The sequence below is a fragment of the Vanellus vanellus genome, assembly GCF_965231255.1.
Source record: "Vanellus vanellus genome assembly, chromosome: 2".
Classification (NCBI taxonomy): Eukaryota; Metazoa; Chordata; class Aves; order Charadriiformes; family Charadriidae; genus Vanellus; species Vanellus vanellus.
The window spans coordinates 315,882-341,181 of record NC_138906.1 but is presented as its reverse complement, the minus strand read 5'-3'; the positions used below and the strand labels follow the sequence as shown (position 1 = coordinate 341,181).

Here is a 25,300-nt window from a genome sequence, read left to right as displayed (position 1 = left end):
CCGCCGTGTCTCTGCGGGTTGGCCGTCCTACCGTCACCTCCCCGGCTCCCAGGCTCCAGGGCTGTGCGGGGCCGCGGTGGTCGGGAGACTCGGGTTGTCTCTGGGTGTGGTCAGGGACTCGCAGGGTGACCGGCAGACGGCTCCTCGCGGTCTCTCAGTTTTTCCATCAGCAGAGCGTTCCTGCTCCCCAGAGGGGCACTGCAGCCCTGCTGCTGCCACGGGCTCCCGTATCCTCCCCGCGGAGCCCAGGGACAGCGTACAGCACTGTGCCGTGCTTCTTAAATTGCTGAGCAAGGCCACTGTCACAGGCTGGCATCAGGACGTGCCGTGTCATGGTGGCAGTGGTGTTGATGGCACTGCAGCGTATTGCATCCTTGGTTTTTACCCTGGTTTTGCCTCCCCGTAGACGGCCGGCTGTCACTCTAGCCTGTAGGTAGGCAGCTGAGTGATTTTTCCGGAATGAGCCTGCCCTCGTGGGAGGAAGGAGATGCTTTCTACTAGGGGTGGGATCAGATGCGCTGAGGCGTTTGAGGTTTATGTGGAGTGGCAGAGGTGCATACCGCCACTGCAGGTCTGAACTGGGACACGCTGTGGCACATCAGCTGGAACTGCTGATCTGTTGGTTGCAGAGTGGAAAGGCACAGGAGCTGCTCAGCTGAGGCATCCCGGGCTCTGCGGGATATGCAGAGTTGTTACTGAGTTGTGCAGATCGGATTGTGTTTGCAGCGGCCAAGAGAGGGGAGATGCGGGTGTCTGTGGGGCAGAGCAGCAAGGAGCGACTCCCATGAAATCCCTCAGGAAAACCCACCATGTGTACGCAGTCTGTAGCAGCTCCTTGCCTGCCAGTTCACGTTCCTCCAGAGCCTGTCCTCATTACGTCTGAAGACCATTTTATCTGCACTCCGAGCTGTTATGTGAAAATACTGGTAGCCTATTCAGTCATACAGAAAAACTATTACTGTTGTATCATTTTCCAGCTTTACTGGTGACTCTGTAGACGTTTGCAAAGATGCCACCGTTCTCAGAGAGTTGATGACCCAACTGTCTTGAGCGTATTATGTAGCTTCATCTATCGCTTGGTTTCCAGAAGGGCCTCATGCTCCCCTCGTCAGCACATGGCTCCTCGATGGAGCCGGCGAGCCAGGGGTCGTGCCTGGGAGCAGAGCTGCCTGCTCCCTCCATCCCTGGGAGCTGTAGAAGCCGTCTCCCAGCCTTGAAAATGAGGTTTCAGCTCCTGCCCAGCGGCCGGGGTTCTCTACGGGCACGGGGAGAAGCGCAGCAACTCTTGCTTCAGACCTGCCCTTCTTCTTGCGGCCTGCCTCGGCCAGAGGTCTGGCTGCCGTTCGTTTCAGCCTGCCGGTCGCCAGAGCTTTCTCTCCAGAACCTCTTCTGTCTTTGCCCATCTTTTAGAGCGCTGCTCAGCCGTCCCTCTGCTTTGTGTCCACACGTGGAGCTGCTCGGGGGGTGGGAGCACTCGGCTTGCTGGACTCGTAGGTTGGGCATCATGGACACACCATTGGGAGCTTTCTCAAAAGGCAGCTTGGCTGGTGTGTGACACACTGCTCTGGCTACTGCAGTGCAGTTTTCACCCTCATCCAAAGCTGCCTTCCGGCATATCCAACCCTTCTGCCCTTTGGTGTGGGTCACACATGGCCAGCAGTCGCGTCCCCCGGCGTGTGCAGGGCCAGCGTGCTGGGGTACACCAGGTACCCGTGACCCTGGGCTTCACTCAGACTGCAGAGCATCGCTCAGACGGGCCACCACCGCCTGATGGGTGCTGTGCCCACAGGAGATGTAGGACCTTCTCTGGTCTCTGCTCCACGCTGCCCTTCCGGGGAGCTCATCCTCTGCAGCTCCGGCACCCTGCGCTGCGTCGTGCCTGCACACCAGCCCCCGTGTCCCCATGAGAAGGACCTGCAGGTGCTCCGTGGAGGTGGCCACCAGTGCTGTGAGAGCATCCAGCCACGCTGGGTTCGCTGTGCGTCCCCAGGGAAGGCTGCTCTCCCCCTCGTCCTGCCCAGCGAAGGAGCAAGGCTGTGCCCCAGTTGCTGTCGCTCCCACACGGAGCTCCCGGTCCTGGAGGCGATCAGCGCTGTTAGCGGTGTGGGCAGGGAGGCGCTCGCGGGAGGAACCGGAGCACGGGAGGGAGCTGCCAGCGCGTCCTCCCCTCCCCACCCCGACTCTCTCTGCCCTCCCCGACGGGAAACCAGAGATTGATTTTCTCCAACCCAACAGTATAATCACTAACCCTAATTAGAGATAATTACTGGGACTTGATACACTTATTACTTGCTAGAACACTAAAGGAGCTGTGCATGGCAGGGATGAACAGGGAAGAAGGCCTCCGAGAAAGCGAGGAGGAGAGGGAGAACAGAGAGGAGAAAAGAGCGAGGCAGACGCAGCGCTGCGATGATGAGAGCGCTGCCCAGGGATGATGGAGGTGCCGCGGGAAGCCGGATGGGCATGCAGCTCCGTCGCACAGGGCAGCAAGCCAGACCCGTCGGCTGCTGTTGTGGTTGTAAGCATCCTGCATTCCTGAACATCTGGCTTGGGGTGTCTTGCGCGGGGCACCTGCAAAAATGAAGAGGGTATAATTAGTGGCCACCTGTGAAAACTCGCAGTATAAATAACTCGCCCCACGGTGCCGGGGGCGCTGGGGCGACAGGGCAGGTGGTATCCATTCTTCTGGGGCAGACTGAGGACCTTTCGAGAAAGCCACGCTTTCTCTTCCATATGAACCACACTTGTGCTGCAAAAGGAGAGGGGCAGGGGAGCAGCTCTTTACACATGACAGACTCATGCCCTTTCTGCTGTCACCTCGTCCTTCTGCCAGCTTGTCCCGTCTCCAGTGCAGGCTGCCACTCGTTCTGGGAGCCCCTTCCTGAGCTCTGCTGCTCTCCAAGGGGCCGGGGACTGGGGTCTTCGTTCCGTCTCTGGCTGGTGAGGTGTCCCGGCGCAAAAACCCATTGCTAGCAGATGAGGGGTAGAGTTACCCTGGTACGGGCTCGCTCCAAATAGAGTTTTTCATGCGACTGAACCTTGCTGTTGTTGAGGTCCTGCCTGGAGCCACGGGGCGTATTCCGGCTGTTGCAGGCAGGAGCAGCGCTTGCTCCGTCCTCTCTCGGGACCTGTGCAGAACTTGAGGCTGACCCGTGGTCTCCCTTGGCATCGTGGACACCAGGTGGTTGTGCTGCCGTGTGCCGGGCAGCCTCTGTGGGCAGCGCAAGCAGGGCTGCCTAACACGTTATGAGTGGATAGCTTAAGAAACGGAGGTGACGTAAGAAAATATAATACAATTCTAGTGTAAGCTGAACGGCCTTTTCAGCTGCTGGCATCCGTGAGCTGTGTGCAAATGCTGCTTTTTCATCATTCGCTGCAATACTGGTCCAGGTCCGCACTTCTGCAGCAAACGCAGAAAGTTCTGGGTCTGCTTCCTTCCTTCCCACGATTTGCGTCAGACTCGGGCTCCGGCTTCTGACTGCAGATGCGAATGGTGATTTGTACCATTGCAACCTGTCATTAGCGTCTGTCTCCCACCGCCATCCTGGTGATCTCTTGCGGACTTTTCAGCTGCACAGCATCTTTTCCGGTTTGTATTTTAAACAGTATTACTTGTACGTGTTCTGCAGCCTTTGGTTTCAGGTTCCTACAGAGGCTGTGACACCTCTGGTCGCATTAACAGACCAGGCGAGAGATCGGAAACAAGCACCGCTTTTCCTTCATCCACTCCCCCCACTCATTCCCAGCACTTTGATCTGTGTGTCTCAGAAACAGTTTCTGAAGTATTTTGCTGTAATGCAGTGGAGAGTAAATTGCATTATCATGGTGATACTCACTGGAGGACTGAGCCAAGTGACAGCAAACCTTCCTCACGCTTTCTGAATCCTACTGGTCCAAAGCAGCAGTGCACCTCCCACAGAGAAAGCCATAGTTACCCTCATCTAAGCAGATGGGGAGAATGAATCACAAAACTAAAATTTAGTAGTGGCTTAGGTAAAAGTAACCTTGGTTTCACTGTACTGGTGTTCAGGCAGAGTAAAATTCAAATCAGAAATAGAGAGTATTAAACACACACACACACAGACACATGCACACAAAAATATATATCCGAGCCAATTTCACAGAGCTGAAAGCAATTATGAGCCAGATCATTTGGGAGAAAGAACTTAAACAGAAAAAAAAAAAAAAAGTGAAGCATAATTAGGAATTTTTAGAGAACATTTTACTGGATACCAAAAAGTTAAAATCAAAAGGAAGATTGCACTGCTTAAAAGTGTATTAATCTGGGTTAAGAGGAGATGTAAACTATTCATTCTCTCTCTGTCCAGATAGCAAAGAATGCGCAGGAACAAAAGAAGGTGGAGGGGAGCAGGCTGCATCGTGCCAACGTGTTTTGTACATCGGTCTATCTGTATGCGTATAGAAAGCAGTAAAACTAACGGCAACATTATAAAGTAATCGATGAGTATTGAGCAGAAGCTGAAAGCTCCGGTAGGTGGATAGTTGGAAACACCAGCGTGGTCCTGCATGGCCAACTGGAACCACAGGCGGAGGCTCTCAGTGCCAGTTAGCCCCGTGCCAGAGCTCCCCAGACTAACATCCGCCGGGAGTGATTAATTATGAGCAGCCCTCAAAGTGACCCTTTTGGCTTTGTGGGAGGCATTCCAGCTCCTGACGTTCCCAGACTTGCTCTGGTTACAGCTGCACAAAGGGTTTGTGTCACCGTTTTCTCTGGGATCATTGCTTGTGGGGAAGCCGTGCACCTTGTGCCTCCCCAGCTTCCCTGGGCCGCATTCCGCACCCGTCAGATCGAGGGAAGAAGCTGAACGCATTTCGCAAATCGTGCTGTTGGTTAAGAACAAAGTCAGCGATGAGTTAAGAATACCGGCACACCACCGGTGCTGGGCAGAGCTGCCCACCGCCCTTCTCCGTGGGACACCATTCCTCTGCTGGTGGGGAGGCGGACACTGCCTGCCACATCTGGGAGCTTCTTATCTGCCCGGGTCGGTCGTCTCTGCTGCCATCCTCCTGCAGGGAAACCTGTCTCTCCTTCTCTCTCATAGCTCCTTTACTTGAAAAAAAGACAGATCGTGTGTCTCGGTTTCTCCTCTAACACAGATCCAGATGTTGAGCCCAAAGCAGCTCCTGTGTCCTGGCTGGTGCTTTGTCCCGCTCTGGTCTCCGCGGTGCAGCGTGGAGATGCGGTGGGGTCCCTCTCACCACCGTGTTCTGACTTGAGCGTCTGCTGAAGTGGCTGCCCTGTCCGCAGCATCTCGATCACTGTATGACAGTGGTTCTAGCCTGTGAATCACGAGAATAGTCACTGTCCTTCCACCTTACCAAGTTCCTAATCTTCAAGTTTACCTCTTCCGTGGAGACTCTCCATAACGTACAAATAAAAGTGATGGACTCAGTATCTGAAGCTCATTTCCCAGCTCACCTTCCCCCCTCTGGGCTGGTTCCGGGAGCCTACATTACCGTGGTTGCACAAGGGGGTACAGAAAAGATAACCAGCAGAGTTAAAGGCGGTGAGAAGTTTTTCTTCAAGTTTATTAGGAACTAATGAATCCTAAACCCAGCATCCGTTCATTACCATATGGAAATAGTAGAGTGGTTAACAAAGGAAAAAAAAAAAAGAGAAGCGTTCAGTGAACACTTCTGTATGGTGTCTGGGAAGAGGCAAGATGATGTATCTTACCACAGAATGATGAATTCTTCATATTCCAGCTGTAATTAGGAAGCATATTAAACAGCAGGTAGGAGATTTAGACATGTTTGAATCAGCAAGTCTGAATTATTTAATTCAGGAATTCTAGAAGATGCGGTCAAGGCCTTTCTGAAGTGTTGATGGTGACTGTCAGTTTTGGGATGGAGAGGACTTCTAGAGGGCTGAAGTTCGTGGATTTCATGTCTCCACAGTGTGAGAGTGAAACCGATAGATTGGAGAGGGCTCAGAGAACAGCTGTAAACACAGTGAGATGCTTTGCAAAATGTGCATCATAGTGAAAGATTCAAAGAGCTCCATTTGTTTAGTTTATCAAAGAAAAGGTTAAGGGATTGTTTTGACACCATCTGTAAATAGCTCTATAGGAACCAAAATTTGGTAATAGAGAGCTCTTTATCAGATAAAAATATATCCAGATCCAGTGACGGGTAACTGAAGCAAGACAATTCAGACTAGAAGAAATAAGGTGCAAATTTCAACAGTGAGGGTAATTAACCACTGGAACTACTTATCAAGAGTTGCTGTGATTTCTCTGTCACTGACAATATTCTAATCAAGATTAGAAGATTTTCTAAAAGACATGTTGTAGTTCAGACAGGAGTAAATTAGTGGAAGACCTATGGTGTAATTTTGTGCTATGCGGAAAAGATCAGACAATCAGAGGGCTCCTTCCGGCTCCTTCCGACTCCCGGTCCAGATGTGCTGCCGCGTGCTGCTCCCTGCACAGCTCCGGCCACCCTTCCCCAGTGGTGGAGCCACACGGCGGGAAGGCACGGAGCGCTCCGTGGGCTCTGCCGGCTGCGTGCGCCGGGCAGGGCTCAGGCTGGAGACGGACTGAGCAGCTGCGGCTGTCGGCGTGCTCTTGGTGCCGGAGGATTTGGGGGAGCAGCTGTCCCTGCAGTACCTGTTGGCAGGCTTCTCCGGTTTGCTGGGGTCCTGCTAACGCTCCGTGGAGTTGGCCACTGTCTGAACCAGAGGTGGGTCTGGTGTGTCGGCTTGAGATGCCTGGCTTACCCCCGGTGCCCCTGAGTCCTGGCGGGGCGGTGAGAGTATAAAATGGTACCCCGTCACGGTCGCCCCTGCCTGCCCTGCTGCAGGCAGCTTGGGGCTTGGGTGCCCCTGGAGATGTCTGGACTACGCAAAGCTGTCTCTCCTGGCGGTTCATACCCACCACGGATGAGCTTTGGTAGGATGGAGGGTGTTACATAGCCACTTACCCTGTGCACATGTCCAAAAATGTGCTGTCCAAATGCAGTGGTAAGAAAGGTGGGAGATTGCCCTGTGTCGGAGCATCTGTGAGGCCCAGTGAAAGGCGACGGTTCCCACTGTGTGCAAGCTGGCGGATCCGGACGGCCTTGCTGAGAAGCGGGGCTGGGAAACCTTGGTCGCCCGCAGTTTGGATCAGTGATTTCGCACAGACGTTTGCTGTCAGCAGAGCTGGGAAGGACATCTGTCGTCCCAGGACATGCCCCACCGTGGCTGTGGGGCTGCAGAGATGCTCAGCATTGTTGCCTTCTCCCAAGGAGAACTTGGGAGTTGTCGTCTTTCAAATGACGTGTCTCCATCCCTGTGCTTCTGGCTGACAAGAGCTAGCCTATGTTTTTTGGCCTCGTCGCTGGTAGGAATTGTTCAAGAGGAAGGAACCGAGTGTGTCCTGGAAACCAGCACGCAGTGCTTGGTTCAGGAAACCAACCTGACAGAGACTCTCCTGGCTCCGGAGAGCAGGGACATCTCTGGGAAAGGCAGCGGCAGGGTGCTCCCAGGACAGCCGCATTCCTGCGTACATGGCAGCTCATCGCCCGTTGATGGAGAGGGGTGAATTATGTCTTTACCAGCAGGGATTTCGCAGGCAGGCAACTTCACCAGGCTCACTGGCTCTCACCTCCTCTCCACAACCAGTTGGTTTCTCGGAACTGAGGAGTTTCCCACCAGCTGGAGGTGGGTTCCTGTCCAGCCCCCTCCACGCAGCCCGGGGGCGGCACGGTGGGCTCCGGCGCAGCCACGGCTGCCCCACACGCACAGCTTTCGGAGAGGCTTTGAGATGTGCTCTGGCTGCAGGCACCGACGCAGAACTTGAGAGTCAGTACACTAAGGTGACCTGCAGTAATTCTCATTTTTATTTGGAATAAATGATATCAGTTGGCAACAAGTACCTTAAGTACCATGAACCAAGTTCCATGACAGTGGTAACTGATGACTCTTTGGGACACGGTTTGGCAGATAGTGAATAGCGTTAATCTGCAGTGCGCTATGGGCCATAAAACAAGGGGGAACTCCCAAACTGCTGTCCAGCCTGTGCCTCTTTACAACTCAGCATATCCTCTTCCTCCAAACGAAGCCGGTTTCTCCCGACAGCGTAAGGTCCTGGTAGCAGCCACCCATCTGCCCCAGGAGAGCAGTGCTGACGTGGGGACGGACGCTCGGCGGCTGCTCACAGAAGCAGAACTGCAGGCAGTCATCTGTCCGTGCCCTTATCTCTGCAGGGCCTCAGGGAGGTTACGGGGTGCAGACGGTCGGGGGTCTATCCCTTCATGTTTCTGGGAGGCAGAAGGATGTACGGGCAGTCCTAGCTGAGGCGAGGAGTCCACCCAACCTCCTGTATTCTCTGAAAACACCACCCTCCACTGCCTCAGCCTGCGCGGGGGGCGGCTTTGCACGCGGATGAAGAGCACGTTGGAGTGGCTCAACTGAGGAACGATGGCGACCTAAAGAGCTGAGGCCAAGCGGCATCCACAGGATGAGGTTCAGTCTTCTGCTCAGGTGGAAATGATGACCCCATCAGTGAGTAATTACGCCGTGCCAGAACAGCTCCAGCAAAGGAACCAGGAGCAAAGCTCACTCCAGGCAGCAGCAACTACTTCAGAAGTCTGTGCCTTCAGTTTTCATGGGAGCCGCAAACTTCTCCAAGTGTTCCCTCTGCTGCCAGCTCACTTTGCCATGTGTGACTTCTGATACTCACGTCCAACCGAGCCATCCCAACTGCAGTAGTGCAGTTGGTGTGGAGAAGCACAGGCAGAGCAGAATTTGGCTGCCATCTGACCAGTCTCCTGTTGGCCACACTTTACGTTGAATAAATCCAGCAAGAGACGGCTCTTCCTTTGAGGTACCACCAGGCAGGGGTCTGAGAGCGCGAGGTCGTTTTTGCATTGCAGCCTGATGTGTGCATTGGCCTCAGGAGGATGAGCCTTCGGGACCCTGTCCCCTTTTTCAGGCTGAAGCGGCAGTATTCCCGGGTTGACAGCATCAAACGCAGCGGAGATTAGCCCAGGACTGTAATCACTGTTATCTGTCCTTTGCCTGTTGGTGCACAGAGCGTATCCATCTGTGCCGCTGACGCGGTCTCTCTCCCGTGTCCTGGCCGAGCTGCAGGCACTCAGCACCCAGGACGCGCACTGAGGAGATGCCCGGCTTCGCCGGGAGCTTGCGCAGAAGTGGGTGGCGATGGTGGTGGTAGGAGGTAGAGCTGACATGTCACAACTTGGTGTCCTCAGTGCTGGTGAGGTTATTGTATGTTCGAGGAAGAGAAGGAAGTCGTCCTTTCCTCGGTGAAGTTGTCAAGGTGTAAGTATTACTGTATTGCTCCTATTAAAAAAATACATGACTTGGCGTGTCCGTACAGCTGTGTTGCTGTCGGCAGCCCGCAGTAGTTCGGGGCTGCAGGCTGTAGGATGTGGGCAGGTGGGCTGATGGCATTAGTAGGAATGGAAATCTTTTGTTTTCTCTACCCATTCCATCCTCGGTTAGTTTTTTTCAAGGTGGTAGGCTGCGCACGGGGTTCTAGGTGAGGTACCATACCAGCTTTGAGCAGAAAGCGCGCATGTTTCCCGGTTACACAAGCCATGCCTCATCTTGCACACGTGGGATCACGTTCCGCTGCCCATCCTTGCCGGCGGTGTCGTTGGGTGATGCCGTGAAGAGGCAAAACTTGCCAAATTCCTCCTCCTCTGGTGTTCCCAGTCAAGAGCCCTGTCCTAGTGCAGACGTTCTTGTCACTGGGGTGCGATCCAAATCCCATGGAACACAGTATGCGCTTTCCCAGGATTTTCTGGATCAGGCCCATTAGTTCCAGACTATGTCTTTGCATTCTGTACTGAATAAGTGGTGCTGTGTTTTTGTTCGCTCACTCTTCAAAATCATCTAGTCCTGCATGACATCTTCCAGAACCCACGTGTTATTTTGCCTGATCACTGTTGAAAATACTAAATTGGTCCAAAGATCCTCAAGTGACTCTACAAATGACCTCCTTCCCATCTGATGGCACTTCCCAACTGATGGTACCTTTTTTTGCTAACTCACCTTTCTGCAGTTCCCTGTGCATCCACACCTTAATGAAGAATTTCCAGTTTGCTTTGATCCAAGCATTCGCCGAAGCAGCCAGGCGGCCATGCTCCACGCTTAGAGAAATGACGGTCTGGTTTTGAGTCATTTTCCATTTACTGCCATGTCATCAGTTGGGCTTCACCAGCAGGCATCAAGAAGCCTTGCCTGCTGGTGAGGTCACACCAACATGTCTACATGAATCTCTTTTTTTTTTTTGGGGGGAGGGGGGTGAGGAAATAGTGATGGGGAGAGCTTTGCTGGAGGGGCTGCAGGCAGGGTGAGGTAGAGTGCAGTTCCTGGGGGCTTTGGCTCAGGGAGGCAGTGAGTATTTTACATGTAGCCTTTTATTCACCTTCCACTTTGCCTGCCTAATTTAAAGAGAACGTATCCAGCAATTGCCAGTGGCGTCATTTCCAAAGGGATGCAATTCCTGAGGGCTGTAGCCTTCTTGGGACTGCCTTGTGGATCCCTGGGATGAGCTGGACTTGGGCAGCCGAGAGGTCGGTGAGCGCGGCGTGCGGCCGGGCTGAGAGGACATTTCTCTGCAGCTGGTGTAAGGTGCAGAGAGCTCCGGGAGGGACCACAGACCCTGACGGAAGCTGTTCCTGGAAGTCATAGCAGCACCGATTCGCTTCAAAATTAAGTTTTCAAGTTGGTGCCGCTTTTTCGTGGCACGCGTGGTGGCAAGGCAGGCATGGGCTTCAGGAGGCTCATGCTGGGCACCTGCGTGGGGTCTGGTGGTCTGGGCTCTAAGCGCGTGTCGGCAGCTTTCCCAAGTGCATCTTCTTCTGCACACGCTTGGCGTCCTGCAGGCCTGGCGCGGGTCACGCCGCAGCTGTGGCCGCCTGCCCTGGCAGCGTGGTGCGGTCCCGGGCGGCCGCCAGCACGCCAAGCAGAGCTGCGGGCAGGCTCTGGAGGCACCTGGGGTCGCTGCTCAGCGGGTCTGACTGCAGCAGCCCGTTCCTGCTGCCAGCACTCCTTCCCGCCGCCCGGCCTCACTCACCACGTGGTGCCACAGGAGGTCTGTCACTGGGGACGGGTTCGGAGGGTGCCTTGGCCACGGCAGAGCAGCATGTCCCTGGCTCTAGTCAGGGCTGGGACACTGGGGCATTTGTGGGTCCCCGCACTGCTCCTCGGAGGAGCGATGGAAGGGCACGTGCCTGGGGTGGAGGCACAGGGGAGCAATCTGGGTGTCCTGGGGCTCTGCAGGACTTTCCCCTCTGCTGGAGGAGCTTCTCCAAGGATACTGTGCTCCTGCTGTTTGTTTCCCTCTCCTCCATGGCTGTGGCGAGAGACGTCTGCTATGTGCGCAGCCTGGACTGGGGCCGCTGCCGGGGCTCTGGGGGCAGTCCATCCCATCCCATCCCATCCCATCCCATCCCATCCCATCCCATCCCGTCCCATCCCATCCCGTCCCATCCCATCCCATCCCATCCCATCCCATCCCATCCCATCCCATCCCATCCCATCCCATCTCATCCCATCCCCATCCCCGTCCCGTTCCATCCCGTCCCATCCCATCCCATCCCATCCCATCCCATCCCATCCCATCCCATCCCATCCCATCCCATCCCATCCCATCCCCATCCTCGTCCCGTTCCATCCCGTCCCGTCCCATCCCATCCCATCCCGTCCCATCTCATCCCGTCCCATCCCGTCCCATCCCATCCCATCCCATCCCATCCCATCCCGTCCCCTCCCGTCCCATCCCATCCCATCCCATCCCATCCCATCCCATCCCGTCCCATCCCATCCCATCCCATCCCATCCCATCCCATCCCATCCCATCCCCATCCCCGTCCCGTTCCATCCCGTCTCGTCCCATCCCATCCCATCCCGTCCCATCCCATCCCATCCCATCCCATCCCGTCCCATCCCATCCCATCCCATCCCATCCCATCCCATCCCATCCCATCCCATCCCATCCCATCTCATCCCATCCCCATCCCCGTCCCGTCCCGTCCCATCCTGTCCCATCCCCATCCCCATCCCATCCCATCTCATCTCATCCCCATCCCGTCCCATCCCATCCCATCCCATCCCATCCCGTCCCATCCCGTCCCATCCCGTCCCGTCCCATCCTAGTAGTGCGGTTCCCAGGATCCAGCTCTTCCCTGTCCCAGGAGAGCAGCGTTGTCCCTGCTCCAGTGGCAGCAGGCTCCCTCCCACGAGGAGGCGAGAGGAGATGGATGCGGCAGTCAGGAGCGGAGCGCCAGCTAATTACCCTTCCGAGTGTGTCTTGTAAATTAAGGGCTAATTAGAGGCAAAGTCAGTGTCATGGTTTTACACGTGTTTCTGTGGCGCTGAACAAGGGGAGGGAGGGGGAGCGTGCGGCAGCCGGGATGGAGGCAGACGAGCCGGCAGCTCTGCTGCTCCTGCCCCGCGGCAGGGTCTGCGGCAGCTCAGGGCAGCAGGGCACCGCAGCGCTGCAAGCTCTGTGTCGGCACTGCCGGGGCAGGCAGGACCTGCAGGCAGGGCTCACAGGTCGTCTCTGCGCAGTGCAGGGGGCTTTTGGTACAGGGTGGGTAGACGGAAGGAGGGTGGGAGGCACCCGCCGTGCTGCGGATGGATGAAAGGCGCTCGGGGACGGCAGGCACGTCTGGTGCAGGGCCCACATTGCCCCTCCGTTCAGCACACGCCTTTGATCCACCTTTTGTAGGGGATTATTTGGGCTTCTTGAGCTGTGATTCCAGGCGTTCTGCAGGCTCAGACAGCTCTCAGGCACCAGAGGCATTTGAATCACGTTTCCTAGATTTTCGTGGAACGAGCAGGGACAGAAACGTAACTTTGAGTACAAAATCTAGGGCTGCACATGGGATTTCACGGGGCTGTGCTCTTTGTGGAGGGCGGCTAAGCCCTGGGGTAGGTTGCCCAGGGAGGTTGTGCAGTCTCCCTCCCCAGAGATACTTAAAAAACGGTCCAAACGGTCTGGGGCGATGGGCTCTGGGTAGCCCTGCTTGGGCAGGGGGGGTTGGACAGGAGGACCTCCAGAGGTCCCTTCCAGCCTCAGCCAGGCTGGGATGCTGTGAGGACAAAGCGAGGATGGGTTTATGCAGTGAGGACACGGTCCGGTGGGCGGCACTGGCTGTAGCAGATCCAACTGGGGACCTGCAAGTCTCTGCCCGCCAGCCTGCTTCTGTGAAAGGCTCCCACCGACGCGCCAGTCCGTGAAACAAGTTGCTCGGTTTCTCTTGGCCCGGCTCCTTGCATGGCCGCGGGGTGGTCGGCTCTGGCGGGGCTGAGGCAAGCCGACAGGTCGGGCTGTGGATGCGCGGCTCACCCTCGTGGGCAGAAGGGCTGGCGGGGGAGCCCCAGCTCAGCGCCTGCAGGCGTGGAAGGAGGAGAGGCAGCTTCAGAGCAGGGAAAGGGACCGTTGCTCGCCCCTGAGCTCCCAAAGCACTTGTGCGACGGTGGCTGGAGCTGAATGCCCTAAAGGAAGGCACGGGAAAGCGCTCGCAGTGGGCAGGTGTGGGGCAATCCCTCTAGGGCAGCGTCATCGCCCTTAACAGATTGCCTGCAGCTTTGCACAGCAAGGTTTTTGCTCCCTGTCAGAGCTGCTCTGTTTACTATTCTGGAAATTTTGGATATTCTTGTAATCCAGAAACACTTGACCCATTTTGAATCTCTGAGTGATCTTGTCTTCTACGACGGCCCCTAGTCCCAAAACCACTCCTTTCCTGGGGGTTCAAGGTTTGGGCTCAGCTCAAGGAGTTTCCAGCTAGTGGGAAGAGGCTTTTCCACCCACAATCCCCACCTTATAGACTCTGTTCCCCTGTTTGTCCCTGTGACGTCCTCCATGCGATTTTCCATTCACTCTTAGTGCCTCCAGCACTGTTGTATTCCTTGCTAGGGACACCCAAGGCGTGAAGTGAAGGGGTGATGACAGCCCCACTGGCTGTGGGGTGGGTTTGTGCTTGTCCGGGTGCCTGGGGCTGTAGTGAGGATTGTGAGCAGACCGTGAACTCCAGCTGCGAGCTGTGGCGGGAGGGGGGGGCTGCGTGCCAGGCTGCCCAGCTACGCACCCGGGGGTGCTGCGCTGGAACACGTGGAGCGGGGTGTCCCTCTGCGAAGCGCTGTGCGCTGGGCAGTGCTCTTGTCTCAGCACCTTTGGGGGTGATGCGCTGGCACCCCCGGGAGGGGAGAGCCAGGCAGAGCCTGTCCTCATGCAGGGCCAGCCGGGGGCACGTCGCGTCAGGTCCAGGACAGCTTTTCCTTCTTCCTCCCTGCTGCCGAGCAGCAGTCGTTCCATGCTAAATTCCTGTCTGTCTTGCAGGTGCTCCCCACTCGACCAGCAGCACCTCCCTGCACTCGGAGCGCTCCATCAGCGGCATCAACCTGGTGGGCTTCAGCTCAAAGCCAGACGGCATGCACCAGCGCTCCTACTCCGTCTCCAGCGCGGACCAGTGGAACGAGGCCGTGGCTATCCCCGGCAGCTGCCCCAACCCCTGTAAGTGGCACTTCTGACCCTGCTACCCCGGTTGCAGCACGGGGGGAGGTTTATTTTGGTGATGAGGCGGTCCTGAGCTCTGCCCTGCGAGCCCAGAGTTTGCTCAGGGGTGTCGGACACAGCCTTTGGGGCCTTGTTGGGACTGTCCGCCTTCGTGAGGGTCCGCTGGCAGCGTCCAAACCGGGGGCAGAAGCTCTTCTGCCCAGCTCGGTGACGCCGAGGGATGCTGCTCCGCGGCAGGACTGCTCTGACCTCGCTGCTCCGCCAGCCCCACTCTCTGCTCGCCCTGCGAGGAGTAACCGTTGCTTTCCCCCACCTCTGCTCCTCGTCGGCACCCCCAGCTCACAGATTTTGGGGCAGTTGAACAAATAGGAGTAATTCCTGTCTCTGGAGCACACACTGAGCGCGGCCCGCCCCCTCCCCCCACGCTCCCTCGCTCTCTGTGATGTTTCAGGACAGTTGAGTGAATTAAAATAATTCATACATTTCCCAACGTAGCCACTTTGCCGAATTGGAAAATAAATGCTTTTGTGCTGCATTCATCACTCCTTCGTTCCTGGCTCTGCCGCCGCACTAAAAAAGCAGTTAAATGCACATCAAGAGTGGAGGAGCCATTTCCATGCCTGCTCGCCCCTTGTAGTTCTCATTAGCGCGGCAGCCGCCCCCCCGCTCGGTCCCAGGGGCTTTCGCAGTTTAAAGAGAGCCTCTTTATGATCATTACCGGAGTCCGACTGTGCGGGCGCCATTTGCAGCTGAGGAGGCTCCTCATTTGTAACTGTGAAAAACTATCAATTTCAGCGCGCCTGATGCAGCGGCTCCATCATTGGCCCCATCAGCTCCCTGCTGGAAGCGAATTAATCAGACTGTTACTGCTGATGGGGCAGCGCAGGCGACGGGAGCGGAAGGGCGCAGCTCTGAGCATTAATGTGCCGGCAGCCCCCCCGCCCCTCGCCTCGGACACAGGGTGCAGCAGGGCAGCCTGCGCTCCCCCGGCGCCGGAGGATGCGGGGTGCGAGGGGGGACCACCGCTCCGCACACCGCTCCGGACACGGGTGCATGTGCTGGGATGCTGCGGGGACGGGACCCGGCACTGGGAGAGGGGTGCCCCGACAGCTCGTGCAGGTGAGCGGCGCTGTGGCCAGCACGCACGGTGCCTTTGCACAGGTGAATTTTGTGTCACAGCCCTTCCCGGCAGCGGCTGCCCGCCTGCATGACCGCCCGCCCCAGGGACCGTCGTGGCAGGTCCCCTGCTCCGGCCAGCAGCCCCGCTGCGGAGCCCGGGGGCTGGCACGGCTGCGCTGCGCATTCTGCCTGCGCTGACCGGAGTGTCCCAGGACAAGGGCTCTGCTCCCTGTCCGCAGGAGGAGCCTGCGGCGCGTTCGGCCACCCCGAGCAGTCCGCCTCTTTCTTGCAAAGTAACCTGGAGACAGGCACAAGTGGGAGCTGAGATGCTGCTGCTTCTGCCGGTGACACGGAGGGGTGAGATGTTGTAGAGGGGTGAGATGTCGACTCTGTGCTAATTATGTGTCTCAAGTGCTGATGGCTGCTCGTCCACTCTGCCCGGGTCCCGCTGTGCTGTGCTGGACCCCAGGCCCTGTGGGTCAGTCCTGCCCGTGTTAGTGCTCCAGAGCTGTGTCACTGGGCCAGCGGTGCTGCAGGGTCTGTGCCGTACGAGGGGCCACCAGCCCGGCCGTCCTGGGGGCCTCCTGGAGCAGCCGCACAGTCCGTCGCACAGCTCACAGCCCACGGTCCCATCACCGCAGCCCTGGCGGGGACAGCAGTGACTTCGTACCTGTCTCCCAGCGCAGACCTGCTCAGGGCTGTAGAGAAAGGGCCAGGGCAGGCGGAGCGCTGCAGGGGGACCCCTGACGCCAGGATCCCTCGCACCCGCGCCTGAACCCCGTCTGTGCCGTGGTGTACGTGCAGCCCGGGTCCGAGCTCTCCACTGTGGGTACAGCTCTAGGGAGGGGGGGGAATATGTCTGTACTGGGAGCAGACTCGCAGGCACGTGCGGAGGGTGCAGGCTGCCCTCCGAGGGACGGGCTGCTGCCCCTGGTTGTGCCCTGGAGAGCGCACGAGGAGGGATGGGACGGGCTGTACAGGTCATGTAAACATGCTCCGGCACATTTTGTGTTTGTTCTTTATGGGAGGACCTCTGTGGCCCACCCGTGGGGACCCGGGGCTGCCCATGAGTCCAGCTGGTTGGGAGGGAGGAAGCAGGAGGTCCCACATGTGCTTGCAGAAGGGTTCCTGTGGTGAACAGGGACTGGAAGTCCTTGGGTGGGTCAGTCCTGTCCTGCTGGGGAGAGAGAGGACGAACCAGCAATACCTGATCTTGTAGAGGGAGCGTGTTTCACATTCTTCCCCCACCCCACTGCAGTCCCATCCCCATCCCAGTGGGGGCCCTGGAAGCCCCCTGCTCTGTTGGTGTAGCTCCTGGGTAGTGAGAAGAGCAGGGATGTGGGCGATCTGTGCGCGGTGGAGCGGGAGGTGTCAGGCTCACCGCAGCCTGCAGGCACGTTGTCGGGAGCTGCAGAAGGGCACGAACCCTCACGCTGAGCCTGGAGGGGGGCAGGATGCCGGCGGTGCGTGGTTTGGCCCCAGGGGCGTCCTGGTGAGCAGGTGGGCAGCAGAGGTAGGTTGGATGCACCGTGTGTAGCCTCCGACGAGAAAGTTCAGGTCCCCTGCGACATCCAGGCTGGGAGATGAAGGTGCCTCACACCTGCTCTAAGCATCGTCCTGTGGAACAGTATCAGTAATTTATATTTATAAAAATGGAGTCTGAATTTATTAGATTTATCTCTCTTAATTGTCAAGGGTGAACTATTTCCCTGTGGATAAATAGCAGCAGAAACACCCTGCTTGTCTGTGTCAAATGTAGTAGAAACCGGAGATGGAGGAGCTCTGGTGCCGCGTCCTCGCCCAGCCTGGCGGAGGGCACGCCGGCTGCACCCAGACCCCTGCGGGGGGCAGCTCCTGGCCACTGCCGGTAGCCCTCTCCATCCCGCTGCTGGATGTGGGTCTTGCCTCGCAGAGACAGCCCAAGCCCCGGAGAGCCATTCTGAGCGAACCGGGCTGAGAAGGGAGAGCCGAGGCCAGGCTGGAGCGGGACAAGGGCTTGGCAAGTCCCCGCTGCTGCAGGGTGCTGCCCTTGTTAGGCACTGCAATTGCTTTCTTAATTTGAGGTGCCAGGAAACACGGAAATTGGAGGTTAGAAGTTGGAGGGAGACGTTGGGTTGTTGCAAAGAGGACGGCCAGCTGCCCGGGACAGAAGCGGGCTGGGAGCGGAGGTGCCGTAGGTGCCCTGTGGGGGGGGTGGACACTGGAGCGGCAGGAGTGTATTTCGGAGAGGGTTAACAGTGCAGCGAGGGCTCCTGCGCCTCGTTGCCTTCCCCGGAGTCTGCATTTTTATGCTGATTGGAAGCCTGCGCTGTGTGTGCTGCTGAAATTGAATGTCAGGCTTTTGATTTTGTTGCTGGTCTCTAATGAAATTTGACATTTAATGGTGAGTGCAGCGGCAGCGTGTGTGTGTGTGATCGGAGCTTGATTAGCGCGCTCTAATTGACAGTAATTAGGCAGCTCCCTGATTGTTTCTAATTCTGCTATTAATTGTAAGGAACAGTATGATTGAGGATAAATTTGGTGCGTTGCTGCTGGGGATGCAGCTTCTTCAGCTCCGTATCGGAAGCCTATTGAGACCATCATGCTTAGGTTCCTGAGCGTGGCAACCCCAGTCACCTCGTCTGGCGGTGTGGTGCCGGGGGGGCTCGAGGCTTCTGCAATAGCACTGCAGATCCCGGGACCCGGGTCCGCACCTGGGGGGCCCGAGAGCACCTCCTGAGACTGCCCCTGCTCCTAATGCGCGTGTCGCCCTGGGAGGACGCTGCCGCTGAGCAGTACGCACAGGGACACGCGCTGCGGGGGTGGCGTGTTGGGCTGACCCCAGTGATGCCACTGTGCTTGTCCCGGCAACATAGGTGCCAGCACTGTCCCTGTGTCAGCGTCCCGGCTGAATCCCAGCACAGAGCGTGTCCAGCCTGACCCTGCCAAAGGAGCCTGAGCTGGAGTGGGTGTCGGAGCTGCCCCGTGCAATGGGGCTGAGCGCGGGTACTGCCCTGTCTCATGCGGCTGTGCACTTTGAGCCAGGCGGAGCACCGGAGCCGTCTCCGGGATGCTTGGCTGGCTCTAGAAAGTATAGACCGTCACTGTCTTGTTGTACATCACTTTCTTTATCTTTGTTCCCAGCTAATGGTACTGCCGATTCTCTCAGCTCCAGCCCGAACATTTCCAATGCTGCCAGCCCGAAGCTGGAGCCGCCTCCATCACCACACGCAAACAGGAAGAAGCATCGCAGGAAAAAGAGCACGGGGACGACTCGGCCTGATGGCCCCAGCACGGCAGCAGAAGGTAGGAGAGGTCTGCTGCCTGGGGGCAGCTCTGCCGGCTCAGGGCACCGGGCACCCGGGAGTCCTGCCGGGGCTCGGCGGAGTCCTGGGGCTCGGCGTGCTCCTCGGCCGAGCCGGCTCGTGCTTAGGCAGGAAGGAGGAACGCACCCCTCTTGCTCTGCTCTTGGTTTCTTACCCGCGGTGGAAGCAGGACTGCCATTGTGCCCATGACTGCACATACTATTAGTGATAATAATAATTACTAACTGTATTAGCAGAGCTGAGAGCACAGCACACGGTTAAGGCGTGCTTAACTACGCTTAAGGTGTGCAAACACTTTCAACCACAAGAAAGAACCTATTTCTGTTTGCTTGTAAATTTGCCAGACTTCCATTATTTAAAAAGACCCATCCTGGCCGTCTGCCTCAAGCTGAGGGTTATTTGGAAAAACATGTCTGCTTCAGGAAACCAAGTTGAAGATGTGTACATTGCTTTGCCTGTGCTAAACATACTGATGGGTTTTCTGTTGGGAAATTTTGGTGTCTCTGCGGTGTCTGAAGAGGGACCCAAAGCTCGGCAGGGAGCCTGCGAGGCTGCAGGGTCGAGATGCGTCGAAAGGGGCATTTTGCTGTGAAAAGCCATCCAGATTTGTCCAGGTAGAGACGAGCAACCACGTTCTGCAAAGCCTGCGTCTGTGGTTAGTCTCTGGGGAAAAAGCAATCCTCAGTCTGTAAGATTTGACTTTGTTCTGTCCCACAACCCTCAATAGGCTTTTGTAGTAAACCAAAGTAAAGATTTCATTCAAATAACTAAAGGCAGGGGGAGAGGGTTTAAGTACACGTGTTTGAAACTAATGGCTCCTGTAAAACACACCAGAAGTTTTTGCCCGTACATTTGTTAGCCCGTACCTGGCAAAGCACGCTGCGGCTGTGCTGGTGTCTTGCTCCAAGTCACGGGTCAGCCTGTGGACCGGCAGCCTGGTTTGCCATGGCAGAACAACTCTTCTTAAGTTCTCTCTCAGAAACGTTGTGGAGATGATCTGCACAGGAGTTTGGCAGTTCTGTGGTTGTCTTTCCTGTTGTAGTTACCTTCACCTGAAAACCACTGAGTTCAGAAAGACTTCTCCTTTGCGGTGGTTGATTCAGGCATCTTGAGCATCGTCTGAGTCTATAATGTACACTGGATGTCTCATGGAAAGCAAGAACTCTTACCTGTGCGTACATTTTGTTAAACAACTGATGTGTTCTTAGCTATGGGTATACACTGACTCTTCAGACATGTTACTGCCCTTCTCCCCATCAGCTCTCGGTTTGCAGTTCTCAGACCAGTGCTTTGGCAAAAAGAGAGATGTGTATTCTCTGTATGTCCGAAAAGTGTGATACCAAAGAGTAGAATGACTTTGCACCTACACATGAGACTAAGAAAGCGTGTGCTAACGTACTGTGTCCCATCCTGGAAACAATACTTCAAGAGAGTGTGGAAATACTGGAGAGAGTTGTAAAGAAGATCCTAAAAGAGGCTTTGTAGTGGAAAACGTAATTAAATGTGAGAACACTTTTATGAAGCAGAAATGTGGGCTAACCACTGCTCAAAGTCTTAAAATTAAATAAGTTACTTTTCCACAAGGCGTGTGTGATCCGTCCCCAGCAGAATTCCCTGCCCTCTGCACCCGGGCGGGCAGAACGGATGATTGTCGCCCTCCTCCTTGGGTGCCCGGTCCATGGACATTTGAGCCATCACAGTTTTTCTGTCACTTTGTGGGGAGTTTTTTTCAGACACGTGCTCGCTCTTGCTGTCTTTCCCTGTTTGGCAGTATCCTTGGAAGGTGCGGTGACCGAGGCTGCACATAGTGACGATGTGGTGCCACGTGACGTGTACGAGGGCATCAGAATGTTTTCCGATTTTCCCTGCCCTGGTCCTTCCCCATGGTGGTGTGCTGGGCAGAGGCCTTGGGGTACTTGCAGTGATATCCCGGCCCTGTCTCGGGTTGATACAGTTAATTTAGAGCCCTGTCAGGTGTTGGGGTAATGTAATTTTTTTTTCCCACAATGTGCATTACTTCGCATTTATCAACATGGACCGTCATTTGCCAGTGAAGTGTCAGTTACCAAACTTCATTTGTCACTGCGCAGACCGTGCACACAGTTGCTCCTCCTGCTGCCAGAAGCCTCTGGCACCAGCGCCGGGAGCAGGAAAAATACCCTCCCAGTGATCGGCAGTACTGCTGCTGCTGGGACGCGTGGCAGCGGGCTGCTGAGCCAGCTCCAGCGCGGCGGCGGGCAGGGAGCAGTGAGGACGCGCCGTGAGGAGTAAGGAGAGCGGAGCAGAGGCAGGAGGGGCACGGTGGAGCAGAGGGGGCATCCCTCATCTGCAGCCGCATGAGCAAGCCGACCTCCATGTCTCCGGCGTGAATCCAGTCTGCCCAAGTCCCCGTGTCCTTCCTCCATCGGTAAGCGCCGCAGCATCCACTGGCTCGGCGCTGTTGCCAGGCCCAGAGGACAAGAGCTCCCAGGCACGCGCTGAGTCTGAACGTCTTCCACATGGGGTGTTGTACGGTGGGTTTTCTGGCGTTTTGGGTGGCTTTTCCAAAAGCTTACCTTGCGTTTGTTTTTTATGGACTCTACTAGAAAACTGATCCGGTTGCAGAGTTGGGTTTCCAAAGGCCGGGTCAGTTCTGCCGTCCTCATGGGCCGCCCTGTGCCAGCACCTCCTGGGGAGCCAGGCTGCGCGTGCTGCGGGTCTGCAGGGGCTGCGGGCAGCGCCGGTGCCTGCGGTGCCGCGCTCTGTGTCCGCAGGAGCCTGCCGCTGCTGCTGCGTGGAGGCAACATGCGCTTGGAGGTTCACGGCTTGGTCCTGCGGTAGCCAGCCTGATGTTTCTGTAGCAAACAGCTGTATACCCCATTTTGGGGAGAGGAGGACATCTCTGGAAAGGTTCGTCGTACATCCCTGTGCTCAGTACAAATTGCGGAGCTGAACTGCATGCTCCTTTTCAGGCCAACGATCCGTCCCCTGCCACCTGTATGTCTGGTTGGCACTGGCTCTCCCCGCCCGTGGTACCCTCCGTGGGCGACTCGCTTTGTCCCTCTGCTGCCCGCAGCACTGGGACTGCTCCCCAGGGCCGACGCAGCTCAGGGCGCCGCCGCGGCTCTTCCCTGGGACCGGGCAGCCCAGAGCAGGCGCAGAGGAGGGACTTGGGGACTGATGCCTGGGTTGTCGCTGCCTGGATGCTCAGGGCGAGCGCTGGCCAGGAGTCACACCCAGGTCACTGTCCTGCCTGGCAGCATCAGAAACGGAAGATGGCAGCGAGCAGCTGAGAGACAACGAGCCTCTAGGTGAGGTCCCATCCTGGTGGCTTAATGGACAGCGAATGGTTCCAGCTGTGGACCCGGGGCTGAGCGTTGCCCCACATCATGGGCACGACTGATGGCTTATGTCATGGACTGGTGTCCATAAATATGTCTGATTCTTCCCTGAGTCTTTGCTAGCTGCTTTTGAACAGTTACCAGCGGTTTTTTCACAGCAGGATAATCTGAGCTTTTTGCCTTCACATAGTCAGCATGGTGAACGTGTGAAAGTTGCTGTGCAGAGAGCAGGGCTGCCATCCCTCGTGGTGCTCGTCCCGCTGTGAGGGTGTGCCATCTTGGGAGGAGCATGGGGGACAGCCCGGTGACCGGCTGTGCTCTCCATGAGCTCACGCTGGTGTGGCAGTGCTGGCGCGGGGAGCGCCGCTGCCAGGACCCCCCAAAGGCTCCTGCCAGGAGACCTCCACAGCCGCGTCGAGCCGGGCACAGCGTCCGGCTCAGCTCTCCGTCACAGCGTCTCTCCCAGGCAGCGAGCAGCAGCCGGGCAGTGTGGAGGAGCGGGCGGCTCGGGCTGCGGGCACGCTGCTTTCAGATGCCGCCGGCCCAACGGCCGCGTGTGCGGGGCACGAGCGTTGCAGGTTAGCATCCTGGGAAAGTTGGTGAGGTCTGGGGATAAATTGCCATCAGTTTATCTCATTTAGGAGGTAATCAGAGCCAGGGACGTGCGGAGCAATTGAATCTTAGTTGTTCTGAAGTATCATAAATCAAACGAGCTGTTGCTTTTTTACATGGTCGCATGTTAAAGAGAGCGCAGTGTCAGGTTGCTAGGGAGCATCAGCAAACTATGGCAAGCGTGGTATTGGGCTGCCGGGGATGTCACCAAACCAGAGTGCGGCTCAGGCTGTCAGGGAGCACCCACAGGCTGGCAATCGTGGTGTCAGGCTGTCAGGGGACATCGCAGCAGCTGCGGGAAGAGCTCGTCACCACGGTGGGGTGGCATCGTCAGCCTGCAGGCACCATCGGGCCAGTCTGCTTGAGATCAAAGCCCAGCACAGTGCTGCGGCCAGGAGCGCCCCGTCCTGCCACAGACAAGCCCAGAGCCCCCGCTGCAGCCGTGCCGCCTCCGTGCCCGGACCCCCGGCTCCTGTTTAGGGCGGCCAGGAGGGCCCCGGGGAGGCACCAAGCACATCTGACAGCAGGAGCACCTTCGCGACGCTCCCTGCGCCAGCATCCCCATGGCTGCCAGAGCTCCGGGGATAATGAACTTCTCATGTGCTTAAAGAGTGATGCAGGGTGCATGGCGAGAAGCTGACAGCCCCTTAATGTGCTTCTCAGTGGCGGCCAAACGACGCGGTTTTGTCTTTGTTTTTTAGTTTTAAAACCCACGGGAAATTGATGGCCAGTAAAGAGTTGTGTTGGGGCGATGTGCGTGATTAATACCAACTGTCAGGGGCTGTTGGAACCCGATCGCGGCGAGCTGGGAGTCCAGGGCTGAGCTGCGCTTACCAGATTGCTGGGGATTCCAGCTGCTATTGCTCAGCTCCCGCCTGCCCCACGCAGCCTGTGTCACCCGCGCGCTCCCTTCCGCCAAGCCTCTTAATTCAGTGCTAACAAGTCACTCCTGCTCGTTACAGACCCTGCGAGCTCCCTGCTCCGTCCTGGCGGGAGGAAAGCAGCCTGTGCCTGCCCATTGCCGCGCCGCGGCCGAGCCCCCGTCTCCATCAGCTCCACACCCCCCTCGTGCTGTGTTCCCTAGGGGGACCATGTACAGCTCCGTCTCGCCCCCTGAGAGACCCTCATGTGCACACCCCTATCCCCGCTGCTGTGTCTTGCAGCGAGCCACCGCACGCACCGTGAAGCCTGCGCTGTCCATGTGACCCCCCGCCCCAGCGCGTGCACCCCGCATGGCCTTCCTGTGGCCTCCCAGCCCCGCTGTGCTGGCTGCACACACCGCACCCCCTATGGCGTCCCCCGTCCCCCTGCCATATACACAGAAACGACACTCCTGGTCCCTTGCAGTGACCCCCTCTGCACATTACGGCGTACCCTGCGGTGTCCCTGGGGGTTACCTTCTCGACCGCCTTTGCTGTCCTTCCTGACATATGCACGCACACAGTGATGCCCCACGGTGTGCCCTCTGTTGTACGGCTGTGCGCCCATCCCTGCGCAGAGCCCTCCCTGCTGCCGCCACCCCTGGCCCCGCGTGCCCCCGCAGGCAGGACAGGCAGCACGGGGGCGATGGGACCGTGCCAGCTCTGCCTGGGGCACTCGGGTCCGGGGGCACTCTGGGGCCCGGGGGCTTGGGGACAGAAGGCGCTGTGGGGTCTCCATAGCAATGTTCTCGCTGCGGCTCTCCTGGCGGCTTGTCGCTGTGGAGGGGGCCTGTCCCCGTTGCACTAATACAGGTTAGGAATATTGGGTTTAATGATCTGCAAAATGAGGAGGCAGCGAGCTGACATTTACGAATGGTGCTGCATCCTTCTCTTCCCAGACGCCTGCTAATTTGTTGATATCCCAAACACCTCATAATGATGTGGTACAGTGGCAGCTTGCAAACAAGCATCCCGAGGCTGCGGGGCCTGCTGGCCGCCCCGCTCCTGGACACTTCACGGACTTGGCAGCAAGAGAGCGGAGCTGTGGGCCAGGGACCCCCGCACTGAAGGCAGGACCAGCCCTTGGTTCCCTGCCGTGCGCCCCACGCGCTGGAGGCATCCCCCCGTCTCCTCCCAGTCTGACCATCCGCTGGCCAGAGCATCCAGAGGCATCTCTGCTATGTCAGCTCCGAGCGGGAGAAGGGATGGGAGTGGGAGAAGGGATGGGAGTGGGAGAAGGGATGGGAGTGGGAGAAGGGATGGGAGTGGGAGAAGGGATGGGAGTGGGAGAAGAGTGGCTGGAAAGGTGCCTGGTGAAAAAATGCCCTGGGGTATTTAAAAGACGTGTAGGTGTGGCACTTAAGGACATGGTTCAGTGGTGGACTTGGCAGTGTTAGGTTTACGGTTGGACTCAATGATCTTAAAGGTCTTTTCCAACCTAAATGATTGATTCTGTGATTCTGAGAAGGGCAGTGCGAAGGGGGAGACTGGCTGTAACTGGGAGCCGGGGGAAAGTGGAGGTGGAAGAG

At 57.2% G+C, this 25,300-nt stretch overlaps 1 protein-coding gene across 1 annotated transcript in view; it reads left to right on the top strand.

Moving 5' to 3' along the window:
• Window positions 1-25,300, top strand: part of AGAP3 (ArfGAP with GTPase domain, ankyrin repeat and PH domain 3) — a gene marked incomplete at both ends in the record, with an annotated part of 153,037 nt that overhangs the window by 116,883 nt on the left and 10,854 nt on the right. Inside the window, 2 exons of the mRNA XM_082479178.1 lie at window positions 14,319-14,492; window positions 18,738-18,899. Of these exons, the coding sequence (XP_082335304.1) occupies window positions 14,319-14,492; window positions 18,738-18,899 (336 nt within the window). The remainder of the gene's footprint in view (window positions 1-14,318; window positions 14,493-18,737; window positions 18,900-25,300) is intronic.